The sequence below is a fragment of the Balaenoptera acutorostrata genome, chromosome 16 (assembly GCF_949987535.1).
Source record: "Balaenoptera acutorostrata chromosome 16, mBalAcu1.1, whole genome shotgun sequence".
NCBI lineage: Eukaryota > Metazoa > Chordata > Mammalia > Artiodactyla > Balaenopteridae > Balaenoptera > Balaenoptera acutorostrata.
In genome coordinates, this window is record NC_080079.1 from 65162792 (window position 1) to 65185266 (window position 22475).

At 45.3% G+C, this 22475-nt stretch overlaps 1 protein-coding gene across 4 annotated transcripts in view; it reads right to left on the bottom strand.

Annotated features, from left to right (window-relative positions):
- Positions 1–22475, bottom strand: part of HKDC1 (hexokinase domain containing 1) — a 59878-nt gene that overhangs the window by 12749 nt on the left and 24654 nt on the right. For 3 of the 4 annotated variants that reach the window (XM_057531353.1, XM_057531354.1, XM_057531352.1), the window contains 10 exons: positions 20055–20203; positions 19833–19952; positions 16084–16179; positions 14879–14981; positions 12492–12675; positions 9621–9776; positions 8280–8513; positions 7141–7445; positions 5385–5530; positions 5172–5291 (listed from right to left, as the gene is read on the bottom strand). In XM_057531353.1, coding sequence (XP_057387336.1) covers positions 5172–5291; positions 5385–5530; positions 7141–7445; positions 8280–8513; positions 9621–9776; positions 12492–12675; positions 14879–14981; positions 16084–16179; positions 19833–19952; positions 20055–20203 — 1613 coding nt within the window. The remainder of the gene's footprint in view (positions 1–5171; positions 5292–5384; positions 5531–7140; positions 7446–8279; positions 8514–9620; positions 9777–12491; positions 12676–14878; positions 14982–16083; positions 16180–19832; positions 19953–20054; positions 20204–22475) is intronic. The other variant, XM_007167769.2, reaches the window with a different exon arrangement.

A 22475-nucleotide genomic window follows, 5' to 3' on the forward strand; every position in this document is an offset into this window, starting at 1 on the left:
GCTGTGGGTTTGTCATATATGGCCTTTATTATGTTGAGGTAAGATCCCTCTATGCCTACTTTCTGGAGGGTTTTTATCATAAATGGGTGTTGAACTTTGTCAAAAGTTTTTTCTGCCTCTATTGAGATGATCATGTGGCTTTTATCCTTCAATTTGTTAATATGGTGTATCACATTGATTGATTTGCATATATTGAAGAATCCTTGCATTCCTGGGATAAACCCCACTTGATCATGGTGTATGATCCTTTTAATGTGCTGTTGGATTCTGTTTGCTAGTATTTTGTTGAGGATTTTTGCATCTATGTTCATCAGTGATATTGGCCTATAGTTTTCTTTTTCTGTGACATCTTTGTCTGGCTTTGGTATCAGGGTGATGGTGGCCTCGTAGAACGAGTTTGGGAGTGTTCCTCCCTCTGCTATATTTTGTAAGAGTTTGAGAAGGACAGGTGTTAGCTCTTCTCTAAATGTTTGATAGAATCCGACTGTGAAGCCTTCTAGTCCTGGGCTTTTGTTTGTTGGAAGATTTTTAATCACAGTTTCAATTTCAGTGCTTGTGATTGGTCTGTTTATATTTTCTATTTCTTCCTGGTTCAGTCTCGGAAGGTTGTGCTTTTCTAAGAATTTGTCCATTTCTTCCAGGTTGTCCATTTTATTGGCATATAGTTGCTTGTAGTAATCTCTCATGATCCTTTGTATTTCTGCAGTGTCAGTTGTTACTTCTCCTTTTTCATTCCTAATTCTATTGATTTGAGTCTTCTCCCTTTTTTTCTTGATGAGTGTGGCTAATGGTTTATCAATTTTGTTTATCTTATTAAAGAACCAGCTTTTAGTTTTATTGATCTTTGCTATTGTTTCCTTCATTTCTTTTTCATTTATTTCTGATCTGATCTTTATGATTTCTTTCCTTCTGCTAACTTAGGGGTTTTTTTGTTCTTCTTTCTCTAATTGCTTTAGGTGTAAGCTTAGGTTGTTTATTTGAGATGTTTCTTGTTTCTTAACGCAGGATTGTATTGCTATAAACTTCGCTCTTAGAACTGCTTTTGCTGCATCCCATAGGTTTTGGGTCATCGTGTTTTGTCATTTGTTTCTAGATATTTTTTGATTTCCTCTTTGATTTCTTCAGTGATCTCTTGGTTATTAAGTAGTGTATTGTTTAGCCTCCATGTGTTTGTATTTTTTACAGATTTTTTCCTGTAATTGATATCTAGTCTTATAGCATTGTGGTCAGAAAAGATACTTGATTCGATTTCAATTTTTTTTTTTTTTCCACACGCACACACTGTATTTCGATTTCAATTTTTGTAAATTTACCAAGGCTTGATTTGTTACCCAAGATGTGATCTATCCTGGGGAATGTTCCATGTGCACTTGAGAAGAAAGTGTATTCTGTTGTTTTTAGATGGAATGTCTTATAAATATCAATTAAGTCCATCTTGTTTAATGTGTCATTTAAAGCTTGTGTTTCCTTATTTCTTTTCATTTTGGATGATCTGTCCATTGGTGAAAGTGGGGTGTTAAAGTCCCCTACTATGATTGTGTTACTGTCAATTTCCCCTTTTTTTTTTTTTTTATTTATGGCTGTGTTGGGTCTTCGTTTCTGTGCGAGGGCTTTCTCTAGTTGTGGCAAGCGGGGGCCACTCTTCATCGCGGTGCGCAGGCCTCTCACTATTGCGGCCTCTCTTGTTGTGGAGCACAGGTTCCAGATGCGCAGGCTCAGTAATTGTGGCTCACGGGCCCAGCCGCTCTGCGGCATGTGGGATCTTCCCAGACCAGGGCTCGAACCCGTGTCCTCTGCATTGGCAGGCGGATTCTCAACCACTGCGCCACCAGGGAAGCCCTCGATTTCCCCTTTTATGGCTGTTAGCATTTGCCTTATGTATTGAAGTGCTCCTATGTTGGGTGCATAAATATTTACAATTGTTATGTCTTCTTCTTGAATTGATCCCTTGTCTTTTGTAATAGTCTTTATTTTAAAGTCTATTTTTTCTGATATGAGTATTGCTACTCCAGCTTTCTTTTGATTTCCATTTGCATGGAATATCTTTTTCCATCCCCTCACTAGCAGTCTGTATGTGTCCCTAGGTCTGAAGTGGCTCTCTTGTAGACAGCATATATATGGGTCTTGTTTTTGTATCCATTCAGCGAGCCTGTGTCTTTTGGTTGGAGCATTTAATCCATTTACATTTAAGGTAATTATTGATATGTATGTTCTTATTCCCATTTTCTTAATTGTTTTAGGTTTGTTATTGTAGGTCTTTTCCTTCTCTTGTGTTTCCTGCCTAGAGAAGTTCCTTTAGCATTTGTTGTAAAGCTGGTTTCGTAGTGCTGAATTCTCTTAGCTTTTGCTTGTCTGTAAAGGTTTTAATTTCTCCGTCAAATCTGAATGAGATCCTTGCTGGGTAGAGTAATCTTGGTTGTAGGTTTTTCCCTTTCATCACTTTAAATATGTCCTGCCATACCCTTCTTGGCTTGCAGAGCTTCTGCTGAAAGATCAGCTATTAAACTTATGGGGATTCCTGTATTAATTTTTAATAGCAGCAGTAATACAGGAATGCATTACCTTTGTAAAACAAAGTGTTATTGATAAGGACAAAGTCCACTTTAATTCCCCATCCCCCCAAACTTGAGAGGTAACCTCTATTATCAGTTTGATATGAATCCTTTCAGAGCTTTTTCTCTTTGCTTACATGTATTTTCAAATAAATTCATACTGTGTGTGGACTACTGCAGTTTGTTTCTCTCACTCAATAATATATCTTTTAGACCATTCCAGGTCAGTTAATATGGAAAATATTCCTCAAATATAATTGCACAGAAAATTTTAAATAAAAAAAAAAACTGTATAACAAGTACTATTTTAATCGCCATTTTTCAAATGAGGAAGCCAAAGGTGCAGAGGTTAAATAATTTGCCCAAAGTCACAAAGCCAGTAAGTGGAGAAGCCAAGATTCGACCTGAGGCAATGTGGTTCCAGACCCATGCTCTTAACTACTGCACGCTCTTGCCTCCTAACTAGGTAGGTAATATCTGTGAAGCATTTAGAACAGTGTCTGGCACTGAGCAAACACCATGTATGTGTTTGTTAAATAAAAATCTAGTAATTCTGTATGATTGATATACCATAGTTTATTTAGTCATTCTCCATTGCCAGACATTTGGGTTATTTCTAATTTTTCATTATTAAAAAGTGATGCTGTAGTGAACATCCTTGTTCATTCCTTCTTAGGTACATTTTAAGAAATGGAATCTTGAGAAATGGATCTTATGGCTCTTAGCATTCTGGCATTTTTAATTTTGAGAGATCTAGCCATATTACCAGATAATTTTGCCTTTTGAACCCCTCTCTCCCTGTTCTCTGAATGACTGGGGGGCCGTGGGGGTAGGCCTGGTGAAGAGTGTTTTCATAGCATTCTCCGAGCCCTGCAGAGCTCTGTTTCAGTTCTGATTTTGCAGCTACCGATTGTTTAAGACTGCATGCCTCAATTTCCTCATATGATAAGTGAAATAGGGAATTCCCTGGTGGTGGTCCAGTGGTTAGGACTCAGCGCTCTCACTGCTGGGGCCCCCGACTTCGATCCCTGGTCAGAGCACTAAGATCCCACAAGCCGTGTGGCACAGCCAGAAATAAATAAATACATAAATAGGATAGAACATAGAGTATAATGCACAAAATAAGGGTAGGTACTATTCTTGGATTTTTTTATTTTGATTATATATATGTAAGTGTACTGTGCATTATAGCAAAAATGGTCCAAAAACACTGGGCTCCAGGTCCTGATCCCGAGGGTAGAGTGCAAAAACCTGGGCTCTCAGGCCAGTGTCCTGGAATAACTCCTCTACCACTGTTTATAGATGTGGTAACCTGGACAACTTAACCTCTTTGTGCCTCCGTTTTTCTTAGCTACAAAATGGTGATTAAAAATAGTGTGTGTACATACAATAAAATATCACTCAGCTTTAAAAAGGAAGGAAATTCTACGTGGATGACCCTTGAGAACATTATGCTAAGTGAAATAAGCCAGTCACAAAATAACAAATACTGTTATGATTCTACTTACACGAGGTACCTAGAATAGTCAAATTTATAGAGACAGAGAGTAAAGTAAAGGTTACCAGGGGCTGGGAGAGGGGCAAATGAGGAGCTATTGTTTAATGGGTATAGAGTTTCAGTTTGGGAAGATGAAAGAGTTCGGAAGATGGATAGTGGTGATAGTTTCATAACAATGTGAGTGTACTTAATGCCACAGTACACTTGTACTTTTTAAGTGTACCAGTGTACACTTAAAAACAGTCAAAAGTGGTAAATGTTATATCTATTTTACCACAATAAAAAATGGTAAAATAAACAAAGCAAAAATAGTGTGTACATCATGGGGACATTGACTGGATTAGACAAAATCTTAACAAGTCTTTGGTGTCATTCTTATTATTGTCATGAGCTCTCTGGCTGACTTGCTGTGCTGACCAGAGTTCTCTCTATAAATTGAGGAGTGGTGTTCTGCTTTTATGCCAGTCCTGTAAGCTTAGTTGACATAAGCCTATCAGAGAGCAAGGGAGAGTGCTCTGTTCTCCATAAGCTGGTGAATGGTGCTTTTATCGAAGAATTCCAAGAAAAATCTTGTGATGTACATTTTGAAATTATTATGAATAATTTATTAAAATCATTATCCATGATGTTCTTCAATGGCAACTAGGTAAGTGTCTATGTGATAAACTCCTGAAATTCTAATATCAGGAAAGATGCATTTCTTCTGATGCACTGGTATGCTTTTGTTCATCAGACAATAAAAACCCTACGACCTATTGCATTTCCCTGTTTACACAGGAAGACCCAGGTAATATTGTGGACTAAGAGTTATAACTGGCCTTAACTGGTCATTACCTCTTCTTATCTCTCGATAATATGATTTGACCTCTCTTTTAACAGTAGCCTTATCCATGTGTCCCTTTATTGTATACTACACTAAATTATTTTGTAAACTTCAATCAAAGAAATAATGAAAAGGGAACACAGTAAATAGGAAAAAATTAAATGGTCCAAATTCTCGATCATGTCTCCCCAGCTGCCCTGAACCTGAGACTCCGAAATAAAATGAACAGTGACTCAGAGCTGTCTCGAGATTCCCCGGGTGTAGGAGGGAATGGGCCCACCAGGCTGGGCCGTCTTACCTTGTCAATGCCCGCCTGCCTGCAGGGAAATGAGAATGTGAAGCCCAAAGGCAGCTGGGCTCCCTTGAGGCCCATGTAGTCCAGGAAGTCAGCGATGCACTGCACGATGTGGTCAAACAGCTGCAGGGAGAGAGCGGCAGTCATGCCAGGCCTGCACCGTACGGGGTGGCAGGCTGGCACCTCGGAGTGCGGAACCCCCTGCCCGGCATTTACCTCCTCGCCGGTGCCCTGCATGATCTCCAGGGGGATGGCGAAGATCTTGTTGTACATTCGCACCGACCTCCGTCCGCTTCTGATCTTCACCAGGAGGACCCGGAAGTTGGTTCCCCCCAGATCCAGGGCGAGGAACTTGCCTTTCTCTGTGGTGGAGAAAGTGGGGGCTGCATTCCACCAGCACGCACCGAGCAGGGTCTTGTGTGCAGGCATTGGGAGGAAGAGGTGATGCTGAAAGTGAGCAGAGCCAGAGCCTGCCCGCCTGGGGCTCATGGGCCACAGGGGAGTGGCGGTCACCAAGCACAGAGTCAGAGCACTGGGCAGGCACCCTGAGCCCATCTGAGGCCAGCCTGCTTTTCTTGCTGTCTGGTAAAGGCCACACATGATACTTACGCTCAGGGAGCCTCTGAGGGTGAATCCAGGCCAGGCTACCTGACTACAATGGACTCGGGAAGGTGCTTCCATCCTGTCTATATGGCCTAGAGGAACTGTTCATCCTGAGCATGAAATGATTCTTCTGTCCTGCTCTCCCCTTCCCTGGATTCTCACACCCCCCACCTGACTAATAAGAAACTATATCGAGTCTGACGCCCATCACCGTCCAGGGCCCCCCAGTGCAGTGCCTCTCGGTTCTCTGACATTGCAGAGCATGTCAGTCTGTTCTGTGTGATTCCTCACCTCTCTCCCTGCCTCATTCACTCTGTTCTAGCCACACTGGTCATTTTGCTGTTCCTTGAATCTGCCAAAGACCTCACTCTCAGCCAGTTCTCTTACCCCTGATGGTGGTCTATTTTTCTTCATAGCCCTGTCATTACACGGCATCACCTGGCGTTTATTTGTTTACTGTCTGCCAGCCCAACAGAACTTAGGCTCCATAAGGGTAGGGACTGTGTTTTCTTCACTGCTCTGTTACCGTGCCTACGACAGAGCCTGACAAGTAGCACGTGCTTAATGAAACTTTGAGGAATAAAGGCAAAAGGATAAAAGTGATGAAAGAATGAACAGTTGAATAGTGTCTTTTACTGCTGTTATTCTTTTCCCCCCAAGTAGACTCGAACGATACTGGCTCTGGAAAAGATCTTTGCTGTTGAGAGATTCCAAGTACAACTGTGTGACCTTGAGTATGTCACCTAACCTCTCTGAGTCTCAGTTTTGGCATCCATAAAATGGGAATCATTCTCTTTATATAACACACAGAGTAGTTGTGAGCACAAAATGAAATTAAATGTTCAAAAGCAAATTAAAGATATGAAGCATTTTACAAAGGTCATTAATATCTGGGTGAGACTCATGAGATTCAAAGAGGTGGAGTAACCTGTCTAAACAACTGACCTCACTGTTTTGTGGCTCCCGTCAGACGAGCACAGAGGACCAGGAGAAGGATCAAGTATCGGAAAAGTCAGGGGCAGAAAGTGAAGAGAGGGGAGAGGAAGAGAGCCAAGCCCCAGGAGAGAAGAGAGCTAGAGAAGAGGGTGGAAGACAAGCCAGACACTCCAAGTGTCCAGATGGTAGCCCCTGGGAACAGCATCTGGGTCTTCACACACATGGAACTTAACTTAGGTATTCTTCACTGCCAGTGCCGTGGATCAACCAAAGCAAATAGATTCAGCAGAGTACTAACCTTCTACCCCAACCCTCCTCCCTCCATTATAGACATGAACCCAAGGCTCTTGAAACAAAAGACCTAACTGGATTTAAGGAGTTTTGATATGAGCTCTGGGTGGCCCATCAGAGAAGGGAGCTGTGCACGGCCCACCTGTGCCATCTGGCATCCCGCAGACGTAGGTGGGCAGCATCTTGACCGTGGCCAGCGGGTGGGTGTCCCTCTTCAGCCCGTACTCGAGCTCAACCCGCATCTTGTCCCGAACGCCCACAAGTTGCTCTCGGGTCAGCCGGAACAAAGCCAGCACCTTGTCAATCTGCTTCCGCTGGGCCTGCACGCGGGAGGCCACTGCGGTCACCATGGCGGCCCCCTTGGTGCTGCCACTCTCTGACAGGAGGAAGCGGACGTCACAGTTCGGGACCAGTTTCCTCACCACCTTGTGCAGGCGTTTTGGGTATCTGGAGGTGGAGGGGGGATGGCAAAATATGTAAACATCATAAAGGCCTGGGCCCAGCCAATAGGAACAGATGCAGGTGTAGCAGAGGAACGGGTTCCTGGGGAGCCCTGCTGGGCCAAGGCTCACACCTTCAGTTGCTGGATAGAGGGGGAAGATGGGGGTGACTGGGGGTAGGGACCAGGGCAGCTGGGACAGTGGAAGGGACACTTGAAAGGCTCAAAGAAGTGGTTATTTTATCACTAATATTATAAGCAGTAGGGCATGTCCACACATAATGTATTAGCTGAACATCATCTCTGCCCAAAGGGGAAGGGTTCTTTCCCCAGCTCTTCCCAGGTGTACGCACCTGACTTCCAATAACGCCTCTGTTAGTCAGAGGGACTTTCGTGCTCCCTCCTTCTGGGAAATTCTCATTTCCCTGTGTCTTCCTACTGGTATCTTTCATGTGGACTTGGCAACCCCTGCCATCCTGAGTTTTCCCCATTTATAACTGGGTGTATCTTACTTTCCAATCTTACCACATAGCAAGTATTCAATAATAATGGATAGATAGATGAATAGATGGATAGACAGATGGATAAACACACGGCTTTGCTAGTCAGGCAATTGGTTTTAGCAGAATATTCCTTTAAGAATGATCCCCTAAAGCAACCCAGCCAGCTAGATGAATGTAATCTCTGAATTCACCCCTTCCCCTGTAATCTCAGAACCAGAGAAGACAGTTGGGTCCAGCAACCCAGAGAAGCAGCGTAGTTTAGAGACAAAACTGGACTCGGTTCCAAGCAGACAGACTGGACTCATTTGCAGGGGGTGTGGGCGGGCGGCCGGCACTCACTGGGGGTGGATCTTGTAGAGTGTGCCATCCATGCCCACCGTGGTCCGGAGCCGCGCCAGCTTCTTGTTCTCCCGCAGGCGTGTTAGGATGGCTGCCAGGGCCGCCGCACAGAGATTGGCTGAGCGGAAGGAAACGATGGTGCAGACGTGCTGGACCGCGACGCAGTCGGCCTCTGAAGGCTCCAGGCCCAGATCCGTCAGGATCTCTCTTGTATTAGCCAGGCCTTCTTTATACCTGGCCAGGGGACAGGAATGAGAGGACCACACTTCTCCATCCCGTGGGAGTCCCTCTCAGAGAGCCAGCATTCCCACCTCTCAGGGCTGTGAAAATAAACAGGCTGGCACATAGTCATATGATAACAATGACGATTTCAACAATGATCACGGCAGCCACCATTTATCGCACACTATGTGCCAGGTGCTTGTCTAAGGACTTGACATGTGTTAACTCAGCCCTCACAACAATCCTGGGGGGAAGTACTGTCATTATCCTATTGTACAGAAGAGGGATCTGAGGCACAGACAGGGTAGGTAACCTGTCCACAGGCACACAGCTGGTAAGTGCAAGGGGCAGGATTTGAACTCAGGCAGTTCGATTACAGAGCCCACCCTTTTAAGCATCCTGTGCTATACTGCCTTTTACAGAAACTCAGTCTCTGCCAAGCTCTGCATAAACACAGACTCTGGGAGTCAGATGTCACCCTGCTGAACTCAGAATCTAAGCTGACTGCAAAGCTCAGGGCAATGCCAGGGTTTCTAAGCCTGAGGAACAGGATCCTGGGTCGACGGGGGCCAGCCACCATCACCAGTCAGCTCCCCACTGCACACCTTTGTGTGAGCCCCCTAATCACCAAAGCCAAAGCCAAAGCCAGTCCCTGACAGCACCAGGTAGAGAAGGTTACTGCTATAGCAGGAATTCTTAACTTGGATTCCATGCTTGGGTTCTAACGGGTCCAAGGATGCCCTGATATTATAAGCAAAATGGTGTGCAAATGTGCATTTTGGGGGTAAAGGGTCCAGAACTTAAATCAGATTCTCAAAGGGGTCTGTGACCCTAAAAATGTTATGTCACCACTTCAGTGAGGAAAAAGGTAACAAAACATGAGGAGGGTGCAGACCTCCGACAGCAGAATCCCTGGCTGCTGAAACCAACAAGAAGCCACATGTGAGGCGTGCCAAGCATTGCTAATACACCTGAAGCTGTGCCCAGGTATGAAATTGTCCTGTGAAGAAGGAAGATCTGGTTCCTTCTGTGCACCACCACCATGAGCACACCACTCCTTGGTTGCCCACCCTAACCCTCTGCAGAGTCAAGGTGGAAGCGACCCTGCCAGCAGCTTACTTCTCCATGGCAGCCACGTGCCGTGTTTCAATCTTGCCCTTAATGTGGAGAGCGGAGGATTTCTCGCCGCCAAACAGGAGGCCTGCCTTGGCCATCTTCAGCAAGATGAGCCTGACGAGTTCACCTAGGTACAGGCCGCTGATCATCTTCTCAAACCTACAATTTGGTGAACAGATCAGTGGCAGCAATGCCTCTGGTTATGCAGCATCCTTTCCCAAAGCCCATGAGCCACAGCCCATGGTTTGGAGCATGAGTAGTGGAAGGGCCTCTTTACAGGTCAGGAGGCCTCAGTCCCTGTCCCAGCTTGGGGTGCCCTTGGGAGCCCACTCATTCTCTCTGAGCTACATTCTCCTCACCTATAAAAGTGGAGGACTAAACTAGAGGAAACCTAAGATTCTTTCCTGATCACAAAGTGCTTGATTCCAAAAATCTTTATCTCAAATCACCCTTGGCCATGGGGGTGCCATTGTCATATTAGGCAAAAGGAATCTCAACTTCCGAGACTTCAGGTACGTCCCCAGGATCACCAACCATAGCATGACAAATCCCAATTTCAAATGTTTCCAACTCCTACACATGTTTCTGCCCAAGAGAGAAACATGCTGTGTCTGTGAGATGGGCTTGGATAGCTCCAGAGAGGTTCTACAATAATATGGATGAAATATCCCCACCAGGCTACCTACACCTGGACTCTCAGTCTGCATACAACAAGCAATTACTTACTGTTTCCCAAGTAAACTATTAAATATAATTTTTATTCTGCAAACATAAGATACAAAATCAAGGACAACCTGCTTCCTAATCAACTTTATCTATTTCATATAAAGTCTTAGAACGTTGCAGAAACAAGACAATCAAAAGAAATCCAGGTTGGGTTTGGGGGAGTGGAATTTATTTTAAGTGAAATGGATAGGACGAGGATGATAAAGTCCCCAAAACGGCACCACTTCCTTGGGCTGTGGCTGCTCTGTGTCACCAGTGAAATGGGTGTGTGCTGAGGACCAGGTGCATCCAAAGCAGAAATGTGCTCCCCAGGTATGCACTTCTAGTGTTGAGTGGTTTCTAGGAGGTACTTAAAATATTTATTCACCAGGGCTTCTTGGGACAATGGTTGATTCCAGGGCTGGGGCTGGGAAAGTGCATGGTGAGCCTAGAGCACCTTACTGTGCCAGAAAATAAGGAAGTACTTAAAGAGTGATGGAATCATGTCAAAAGGACACAGGGACTAGCTTGAAGGAGCTTCCACTGGCTAAATCTGAAAAGAATTTGAATATCAAAAGAAATATAATAGGAAGGAATTATAACCCATTAAATTAAAAAAGAATCCATATTAGTATAAGTAGATAAATGGAGGAGATAGGAAAGCTCTTACTTATAGTAGAATAACAACTAATAACCTAGAGGGAATGATGGATCTAGAAATTCATCAATGGATGCTAAAACTAGAGAGTGAAAGTTTAATGAGAAACAGGGTATTTATATAGTCTCAAAGTATCTCTTCACCAGATACTTATTCATTATAGAGGGAATAATAATGACCTTACGGTGCAGAAACCTCTTTCATATCCCCTTAACCAAGTGATCTGAGTTAGCATCCCCAGTAACGGAACAAACAACATGTGCTTCCAGATCCGATGCCCACAGGAGGACACACACCACTTGTGTGATAGTCCTGCCAAAAATACATCGCCTGAATCTAATCATGAGGAAACGTCAGACAAATCCAAGTTGAGGGACATTCTGTGAAATAAATGGCTTGCATGCTTGAAGATCATGAAAACCAAACAGATATTGCAGAAGATTAAAGGAGGCTAAAGAGACACGGCAGCAACATGTAATGTGTGATCCTGGACCTGGACCAGGACAATTTTTTTTTTTTATAAAGGACATTAGTGGGGCTGCAGGTGAGTTTTGAATAAGACCTGTAAATTAGAGATTAGAACTGATTAAGTGTTAATTTCCTAATTTTGATAATTATACTTTAATTATATAAGAGAATGTAATTCTTTTCAGATAATACACTCTGAAGTATTTAGGGGTGAAGAGATATTATGTTTGCGATTTTAGTCTCAAATGTTCAGAAAAATAATTTTATATAGACATATGTGTATTTTATGTATATGTGTATTTTATGTGTCTGTGTATATACACATACACAGAGAGAGAATGTTACTATTAGGGAATTTGAGTGAAGGGGAATTTTATACTATTTTCACTACCTTTTTGTAAGTCTGAAATTATTTTTTAAAATTGTAAGCGTTTCTTCATTCAACACTTTTTTTTTTTTAACAAACACTTAATGAGCTGCAATAATATGTAAGACCCTATGTGTAGAAAGGAAAGGAAAATCACAGGTGTAGCCGCCTTCAGGGAGCTCAGCATACAGGCAGAGCTGAGGCAGACCCTGAACACATACTACAGGTGAGTGTGGGATGAGAGCAGAGAAAGGTTCGGCAAGACCTGAGACTGAGAGGGTCACACCAGGTGCTGCAATGATTAGGGCTCGGAGCAGGAGGGGGCGGGGCGGAAGGGGAACACAAATGAGGAGGGTGTGCTTCCTCAGGCTGCACTAGTTTGTTCTGTGGCCACTCATCCAAATGCGCCAAGAAGCCAGGACACCTAGTTCACAGCCGTATCCCCCCTACCTCCGGACTGAATTCGAATCAGGGATATGACCTACAGGAAATCACTCAATTTCCTTGGCTTCCACTTTCCTCATCTGTCCGGTGAAACTGAAATACAAGCCTTGACTCATAAACTCCCTGTGATGGATAACGAGTCACAGCTAAGAAGCCTCCCAGGTGTAAAGCGTACCTGAGTAAGTGGACATTTCCCGGTGCCGATGCCCAGATTACAGCGCAGGGTACTCACAGCTGCTTCCCGGGGTTGAGAGAGCCGAGGTCCAGCTCCCGGTCGAACTCGGTGCGGATGTCCTCCAGGGCCCCGTCGTCCCCGAAGGCCCCCCACTCGGTGTTGATGCACATCCTCCCCTCGTCACCTTCCACCAGCTCGATGTTGCTCATGTCCTCCATGTAGCACGCGTTGGTGCCGGTGCCTGGACGAGGAATCAGGGAGAAAACAGAGACGTGAGGGCTCCCAGCTGGACAAAGACAGAGGGGACTCTCAACTGCCCAAGAGTCCTCTGAACGCATCACAAAGTGCTTTTGATCCACTCCGGGGGCTGGTTCTCGCTGAGGGAAGCAGCTTTTGGCAAGCCGGGGAGTTCATGAGGAATAAAGCTGACATGTCAAGTCTACACTTGTCAGGGTGTTAATGGTTTGCTGTTATCAATGGAGTCAATTGTGAAGAAGTCCCTGATGAATATGTATGAAAGCTGACAGTATATTTACTAAGAGGAGGATGAGTTAACCAAACTTTGTAAATACATTTTTAAAAAAAATCACCGACCCAGAGTAATATTTTTAATCCTTTCCCTATGCTACTTAGCTTCTTCTCTATTTGATACTAAAAATATTCCTTACTCATAGCCTGCCACAAATTGTTCCTAGCATAAGCTACATCCTTATCTTTGACAGTGATTAGCTATCACATAAGAAAGCAACATGCCATTATTCAAACACAAACTCACTCCAAGGAAATACCTCAAACACTTGAGTAGTGGGGAGTGGCTGCAGATAAGCACAATCTGCAGCCAATAGGTTTGGGACCTATTGGGATAATGGAAATGTGCTAATTGGATTGTGGTGATGGTTACAAAACTCTATAAATTCACTAAAAATCATTGAATTATACAACTAAATGAGAGGATTTTATGCCTCAGTAAAGCTGTTTTTGTTTTTGTTTTTGGCCACATCGCGTGGCTTATGGGATCTTAGTTCCCCGACCAGAATCGAACCCAGGTCCCCAGCAGTGGAAACAGGGAGTCTTAACCACTGGACTGCCAGGAAATTCCCCAATAAAGCTGTTTAAAAATTGTTTTTTTTAAAGTATCTTCCCCTGGCTGATACTCTGGTGTCAGAATTTTAAAGCCAACGTGAGAAATAAGAGATGTAGAGAATCAGAGTGTAATAGAATATTTGGAAGAAGCTTTTCTCAGAAAAGCACAGACACTGTTTAGGCATGGCGCCCAATTGGCAGGTTACCAGACACAGTCGCTAAGACAGACACAGTGGGCAGTAGCAGATGCCATGACAGACAAGCGCCAGGCCCATCCAGAGGTGTGGGGCTCCAGAAACAGGAAGGCAGATCAAGCCCCTCCGCTGTAAAGACCCTGCCCTTTGGGAAAGTCAGGCTGAGGAGAGAGTTGGAAATTAAGAAAAAGCAATTCAGAAAACTTCCCCCAATAGTGGTAAAGGAAAAGGGAAGCTGAAGGGATGTTTGAGAACAGCCTATAAACCCGGTCCATTTGGCCTTACTGTCCCCTGCACAGCCTTCTCATGGACCCCTCCAGGAGAGTCCCTCCCAGCTCAGGTGTTGAGACCACCCACCAGACCCCCCCCACCCGCTGCGCTGCGGCCTCCCTGGTCCAGGCCCACATGCAGCAACGAAGGCCCAACGCAGCCAAAAAATAAATAAATTTATAATTAAAAAAAAAAAAAGCACACCCCACTTATCCATCCGCCACCCAAAGTCCTCCCGCGCCCTGCCTCCCCTGGGGCAAAAGCCAAAGGCCTTCCAGTGACTGTGCTCCGTGTCCTAGGCCACCTGCCCAGTCCTGTCCACTGTCTCACGTGAAAGGCCTTCTACCCTCAGCCTCACTCGCTTTGATTCGGCCATTTAGCGTTTCTCGAGCACCCCAGACTCATTCCCATCTCAGAGGCCACAGGGACTCTCTTCCTCACCAGCTCTGCTTTGCTCCCTCCTCCTCATCACTGAGGTCCCTGCTCAAATGTCACCTCTCAGCAAGGCCCGGCCTGACCACCCCACCACCCTCACTCTCAGTCACATCACCCTGCTTTATATTCCTTATCATACTAACCACCACCTGAAATTATATTACTTGTTTAGGCCTTTTCGGTCTCTCACCCACCTCTGCACTGAAAGCTTCATGAGTACAGGAACCTTTGGGACTCTCACCACTGAGAATCTGATGCAGAGCACAAGGCCTGGCACACAACAGGCACTCAGTAAACACTTGTTGAATGAAGGCGTATATTAATTTTCCATCTCCCTATGTTGCTTCTTCTAAGTAGAAAGTGCCAATAACCTTCCCACAGAATTTACTCAGAGTTCCCCGAAACGAAGCCCCAAACCAACCCCTTTCACCCTCCTCCCAAAAGCAAGTCAAATTGAGTTACCAATGATGACACCAACTTCACAGTAGGGATCATCATAGGCGCACGTCATCATGGTCCCCACGGTGTCATTGACCAAAGCCAGGATGTCCACATCTAAATCCTGCTGGAACACAAGTCCCAGAGGGCATCAGTGGGTGGGAGGGAGGTGTTATCCCTTTATGTTTCCCCACAGAGGAAGCAAAAGCAGTGAAGGTGCCTGGTTGAGACAATCTCTAGATCCTGCCTTCTGGGCCTGCCTGTAAGGAATAAGGCCCTTGTCAAGGTTCAGGGGAGAGAAAGAGCAGTTGGGAGCTGAAGAGTGAAACTCACGCTCCTGCTCTGTGGGTGAAAGCCTCTGAGCAATGAAAATACGAGGGACCGATCACCAGGACTCCAGCCCATGTTTGAGGGACCCTGAGAAAAGCATGTTTATCCTAGGACCAATAGCATTTCCAGGAGAAAACACCAAAGTCCTTGCCCATGGGGACATTTTAACCAGCCTCAGCCAAGTCCTCTCCGTGGGCACCACCATGGGTTTCCCGTTCTACCAAGTCAACGTGGGTTATTACACCATGGTTCCACAAGGTTTGGGGGAGCATTTTAAAGTGAAATGAAAACAATAAGAGAAAAGCAAAGGATACAAAAGAACATGAGAGCAACTTTAAAGAGAAAAAAGACTGGAAGGGTATACATCAATATATTCCTCATGCTGTCAGGGTAGCAAGTCATTTGGGTTTATTTGTGTACTTCTCAGCTCTGCAAGGAGCATGTCTTGCTTTTATAGTTCTTTAAATTATCATAAAATGTATTCAACAAACAGAGATACTCAATGAGTAGAGAGTGGAGAGTGGGATCGAGAGCCAGACAGGAAAGAAAGTGACCTTTTAAGCCTCAGAGAGGAAAGGTGGCGGTTGGAGCATCACACACAGCATCAGGTCTAACCAAGACCCCCAGGGGCTGTGGCAGCTGGGGAGGCCCCAGGGAAGTGCGGGTCACCCTTCAACAGTGATCGGAACACTCTCCACATGCCAAGGCCCACAGATGGGTTTATCCAAATCGGCAGCATCTGTGCTACAGTGAGACCTTCCCTAAGATCAAATCCGTCTCTGATTCTCCTTCGAGGGCAGGCATGTAGCAGACAACCCTCCCCCACATTCTCCCCTTACCCCCGCAAGAGAAAGGGGCTAGAACTGGTAGACCTCCCCACGCGGAGGTGGATTCCTTACCTTGTGTTTTCTCATAGCATTGGTCAGAGAGCTCACTACGTCTGTGCCCTGAACTCCCCGCGCCTTAAACTTCTTTGTCCATGAAAGCAGGACACCCTGGGGGAAGATTTCAGATCCAGACAAAATGAGGAAGGCACTCAGTTCTGAAAATGAGCTGCAGAAATTTCATGCTTAAAGTGTATTCCCCTGTGGCCTTCTCTTCTATAAGCTCAATCACACCAATCCTTTCAACATTTCTCCAGAGGCCTTTTCTAATAATTTCGACATGTTTATTACTCTCATCTGAGCAGTTTAAAACATAATACATAGGGGCAGAAAGAACAATGGCTGCAGAGTCAGAACACTTAGATTCATAAGACATTGTCCAAGTCATTTAACCTCTCTGAGCCTCAGTTTACTCATCTGTAAAATGGAAACATCACTTCCCTGCCTCTGTCACAGGACTGCTCTGATAGAAGTACCGGCACATGGTAGATGCACGATGTGTACAGAATGCCTGGTTTGCCAGGTCCACAAAGCAGAACTGACATGTTACCTTGTAAGACTCCCTCAGGGACTTCATTTCAACTTAGAAACATAGTTCTCAATTTGCATTATCAATTATCTGCTTATAATTGGTGTTTCTCAAGAGTTTCATGTCTAACATAGCAAATAATCACAGAATTTTTCAGACTGGAAGAGAACTTGGAGATTAAGAGACTTGCCCAAGGTCACATAGTCAAGAGGAGCTAAGCCCAAACTTACTAACTCCTTGACCATCCCCACCCCCTCAGTTTATGGATAAAGCAGCCAAGCTTTAGAGAGGAAGGAAGCTGTTCCAGGTGTCACAGTGAGTGAAGGACAGAACCCAACTGGAACACAGGTCTCTGACGCCCCCCTTCAGTGACCAGGTTTTTCCCTGCACCACAGCGCTGCCTAGTGGTAGCTCTAAATTCTGCCCTCATGGGCTATGGTAGCATCCCTGCCCCACCAGACAGAGGAGTGAGAGATCGTAGGGTGGTGTCCCCCCAAAAAGGATGCTAGGGACAATGTGGGACCTGTTGGGGGGAGTATATATGGGGCAGTGGGGAATAAATGCATGTGATATACTGTTAAGTGAAAAAAAAGCTGTACATACAACTACATATTTTAAAATTACACATACAGTATAACACCAGTATTTAATATAGATATGACTGGAAGGAAAACCCAACAATTCTAGTAGGGCGTATCTCTGAAGGCTGGGATTAGAGGAGATTTCTATTTTCTTCTTTAAACTTTTCAATTCCTACCCTCTTTCCTCTCTCTTCTTTTTCCTACCTTGAAAAAGTATTACCATTTTATCATCAGAAACACACACACACACACAAAGAAATTTCTCTTTGGCTAAGACTTTTCCGTTCCCTCACTTAAACAAACAAAACAACAGCAACAACAAAGTGACATCCTCCTTTAATTCCAATGCCCTGATCTTCTTTAATCATTTTTTAGTTTTACAAAGAATCCCCCTTAGCCATACCTCCTCATGAGAAGTCTTCCCCTTCCCACCTCCTTCTGCACTTACATGGCTCATCAGACTCCACCTTCTCCAAAGCCCTTATTTTCATGTCACAAATCTACATCTGCAGCAGAATCACGGTTAAACAGCTATGCCCACTCTCGGTTATTATTACTAACGCATTTCCTTGTGGCTGAAGCTTTTCTACTTTAGACTTCACTGAAAAGCAGCTTGGGAGGAAATTTTATAAAATGCAGGTAATTCAACTAGACTTTGAAGAGAAAAAGGTTTTCCCTTCCTCGATATAATCAAGCCACCCTTGCCTCATTTAAGTGTCGTCTGAAAACCCTCATTGGGATACAACACAAAATGGGTCGAAATGCTTTCAGGCACCTGCTGGCATTTTAAACAACATTCTAGACCTGTGTCGTTTTGGAAAGTCAGTGTGGTCAAGGAGTTTGTGAGCTTGGGCTGAGCCATTCTTGGCTGTGTGGCCTTGGGTAAGTCTCTTAACCTCTCTGAACTGCATTTTCTCAAATATAAAGTGGAAATAATTATATCTCCCTCATATGATTGCTTTGGGATTTAAATGAGGTTATACACATAAAGAGTTCATCATAGTGCAAGACACAGTGTCAAAATCTGAGATACACTCTATCATCATCACCATCATCATCATCATCATCACCTTCCTTCTTCTTGAGGTCTCTGTTCCTAAGCTCAAATAAGAGGTGTTTAACTATTTGGTGAATTGAGGCCTGATTCCTGACTCCTCCCACTTCTCCTACTGACTCGGGGGAACCCTGCTCTTCCAGTCTGCAAACACAAGCGAAGCTCCACCTGGCCTCTTCTAACATTCCCTGAAACCTTCTTCACACTATTTTTTTCCAATTCTTTCTCAAGAAAATAATTAAAAAGTAAACCTCAGCCCATCTCCCATATAGATAGATGATGGCAAATTTCCATTCAACGGAATCCAATAAATGACTGATTGCACCTTTCAATTGTCAGATAGTTATCAAATAGTTATTAAATATAAGACATTGTGCTAGAGACCCTGGGGATAGAGAGGAAGAACAATATAAAATAGTGCCTGCCCTCCAGAAACATCTGTGGAATTGGGGGACACGTACAAAAGAATGAAGAGACAAGTTGTATAGGGACAATTCTCAAAACCTTGCAGCTACCATTGATCCACCAGGCACAGTGCTCAGCGCATTACAGATGCTTCGTCTAAGCTTCACCTCCGCCCAGCAAGTAGATATTATCCTTGTTTTACAGATAAGAAAACAAGGGACCCAAGAAGTTAAGTAACTTGCCCAGGGGACACAACTTGTTCTGAACCAGGATTCAAAGCCAGGTCTGTGGAATGTGAAAACCCATTCCCTTTCCACTATCCCATTATCAATAAGCGGCTCAAGCCAACAGTATCAAACACATCCCAAGTCAAGGTGGTCCATGAATTGACTGTGAGCTGGGTGTCATGACCAGTCTGTGCAGCGGGAGCTCACAGACCACCACCCCAGGCAGGAGTGGCCTGGGGAGACCTGACTTGTGACAATAACCCCCTGGCCCCAGAAAGCTCATTGCCCTTTTATATGGCCCCCCGTTTATTGTCACAGATTCACATAAGATCAGCTTTGCCTTCTGCCTGTTTACAAATTGAAAATCTGAGGCACACAGAGATGGATTACCGGAGACTCCAGCTGGCTAGTGGCACAGCTGAGGCTATACATCCCAGGCGCTGGGTCTGCTCAGTAACACTGTCACTCCAATGACCCCACTTCAGTCCTCCTCCTAAGCGCTCACTGTAGAGGGAGACTCCCCAAGTCTTCCCCCTCTTATTCTAGTTAGCGGTGTCAATGCTTCTGAGAGTGGTCGCCAGACCAGCAGCATTCGTATCACCCGGTAACCTACTAGAAATACAAATCTAAGGCCCCACTGATTAAGAAACTCCTGCATGGGGCCCAGCAATCTGTGTTTAAGAAACCCTCCAGGGATTCCGACGCAACCGAGGTCTGAGAACCACTGAGCTTGGTGGTGAAAACCATGTCGTTCCCTGTGCTGTGCCCCTAGGAAGTGTAAAATCAAGGCGGCCATGTTAACATATTCCCTGCCTCACAATTCCACCTCACTGTTTAAAAAAAAGAAAAAACAAACAAGAAAACTCCTGCTGATCTCTCCTGTTCCCAGCCTGACCCCTGCACGTGCCATTCTCCAGCCCCAAACCCAAATCCTATCCAGCTCCTTCCCTCCCTTGCACCAGCCTTACCTCTTCTAATTTAGTCTGTTTGCAGGGAAAAGAAAAGGTTAGGCCGAGAGGTAATTTCTTCTGCATCAGCTCTTTGGTTTTCATGAAATCTGCCAGACAGTCAGCTACGTATTCAAACAGCTGCAGAGAAGAGAAAGCACAGGACACGGGGCTAAGGCACGGTCACCCAGGAACTTGATGCCAAGGCCTTCCCCCACCTTCACAGAGCCCCTGCCCTGCTACCTCTGTGCCATTCCCTCGGATAATTTCATTGGGTGTTGGGTAGAACTGACTCTCCATCTGGACATTGCGTTTCCCCTCTTCGGAGACTTGCACCTTCAAGACTCGAAACTTAGATCCTCCAAGATCCAGGGAAAGAAACTCCCCGTTTTCTATTAAAAAACAAAGTCAAAAAAGTTATCATTTATTGAGGGTCTGCTAAATAGCAAGCTCTGCATTCGAAGTTGGAACTGTAATAAATGTCATGAAGTCTCACAACCACCCCACAAGCCAGGTATCATTATGCCCACGCGCCAACACTCCAGAAGTGTGGCCGTTGATTTGTGCCCTCCAAGGGGCAAAGCTGGGGTGTGACCCAAGTCTGCCTGCCTCTGCAGCCTCAGCCCTGCCCACTGGGCCATCCCGTAGGGAATAAACGCGTTCATCTGGAGAGTGCAAACGTGAACTCCCTTCACGCAGGCGGTGTTAGAAATGGGCCTTGACGGTGGAGCTTATTCTAGCCCGCCACAACCCCGGCAACCGGGAGGAGAGAGCTGATACTCTGGGAAACGGGCATACGGCAGAAAAGGCAGGGGGAGTGAAGGGAGGAGAAAGCAGCCCCATACGAGCCTCAGTCTTATGGGCAGAGAGGAGACACTCCAGGAGGGAAAGGAGACGAGAACCAAATGCTGGTCCTTAAGGAGCCAAGGATGCTTAATATTTTGGGCCAGAGCCACTCCAAAAGGAGAAAATGTAACCTGACCGAGTCCAGTATAAGACAGATGCTATTAACAAAAAGGTGGAAATGACACATGTGTTGGGGTGAGGCAGCCCACCCTGATGACTTCAACTCGGATTCCAGCCAGAGTTCCTGCCTAGGACCCTGCCAGTATCTTCAGCATCAGCCACAGATATGGGATGGGAACTCATGTGTGCAAACCCTTGAACCAACAAGTCTTTGTATAGAATTATCTGTGCTGGAAAAGTGGCTGCATGTACCAGGCATGCTTCATGACATATGGCCAAGGCACGTGTAAGTGAAACTCCGTGACCACAAATATGGTCACCCAAGTGGCTTTTCTTTGGTACCATGTGACCCTAAACACAGCTGCATGAATCTAAGGAACCAGCTGGCCATTCAGATTCACTCCTTGTGAAATGTGAAATAAAACATAGAGGGAAATTGCTAGTAGGTGGTAAAAACTGAAGTGGAAGCATCCCAAACATCAGAGGTCAGCTGGGTAGCCAAGGTGGCCACATGTATGTAGGCTGAAACCGTGGAGGAAAATTCCTAAGTTCCAGTTCCCTTGAAGCCTGAGTGTACCACGGTTCCTGCCCTCGGATTCCCACAAGGTCCTGTGTGTCTCCCTTTTGGGTTTATGTGTCCTTGTACTACAAGCCTCCTTTCCTGACCTTCCTTGACTGGGTTTCTCTGTTCCTAGCGACCAAGGAACTAGTGGCAAGCCCTCCCAATGGCGTGGAGCACCGCTCTTCAAACTTTAATGTGCATGTAAATCGCCCAAGAATTTTGTTAACATGCAGACGATGATTCAGTGGAGGTGGGGCCTGAGATTTTACATTTCTAAACAAGCTGCTGCTGCAGGTCCGTGAAACAAGGTTTAGAGTCCTCATTTATAGACCCAGCCAGCTGGATATTTTGCTTTTGTGGAGATTTCTGGAAAGCAAGATTCTTATCTCCCTAGATCAGCCCTGCAAGGAACCTGATGGAGCCATTTATTCCGGGAGGGACTCCAAGGACCTAATCCTGTGCAACTTTATTAGCACTCATCATGTACCAAGCAAGAGATGCTTTCACAGGTGTTATCACAGGTGTTGCACAGGAGAGAGGGTAGATCACACGATCCATGTACGCATGAACATTTACTGAGCGCTGACTTTGTGGCAAGTGACATGCCAGGTACTAGGGATGTGAAGACGAAAGACTGTGGGCCCCCTGGGAAGCCCATCAGAAATACAGGCAAGTAAATAAACCATTTCCACACAGTAGGGCACATGCTCTGATTGTGGGAGGCACAGGGAGCAGTGTCTAGATCAGAGCAGGAGTCAACACCCCAGAGGAAGTGATACAGAGCTGAGTGATGAAGAAAGAGAGTGAGTCAGCCAGCCAGACAGAGGCGAGCAGGGGTCCAGGGAGAGGAGGCCATGAGCAAAGGAATGAGATTGCCTGGGGCGGGAAAGGTCTGCACTTTGGAGCAGGAGGGACGTGTGACAGAAATGAGACTGGCAGGCAGTCTCAGGTTAAATTAGGAAGGATTTGGAAAAGCCCCCCCACCTCCAAGAAATTTGGGATTTATCCAGAAGGAGAGGGGGAGCCACAGAAAGATTTTAAGAAAGATTTTAACCAAGACCTGATTGAGATGTTGGGAAAACGCCTCTGACACCAACCAGGATAGACTGGAGGATTTTAATAAAAACTGCACGGTG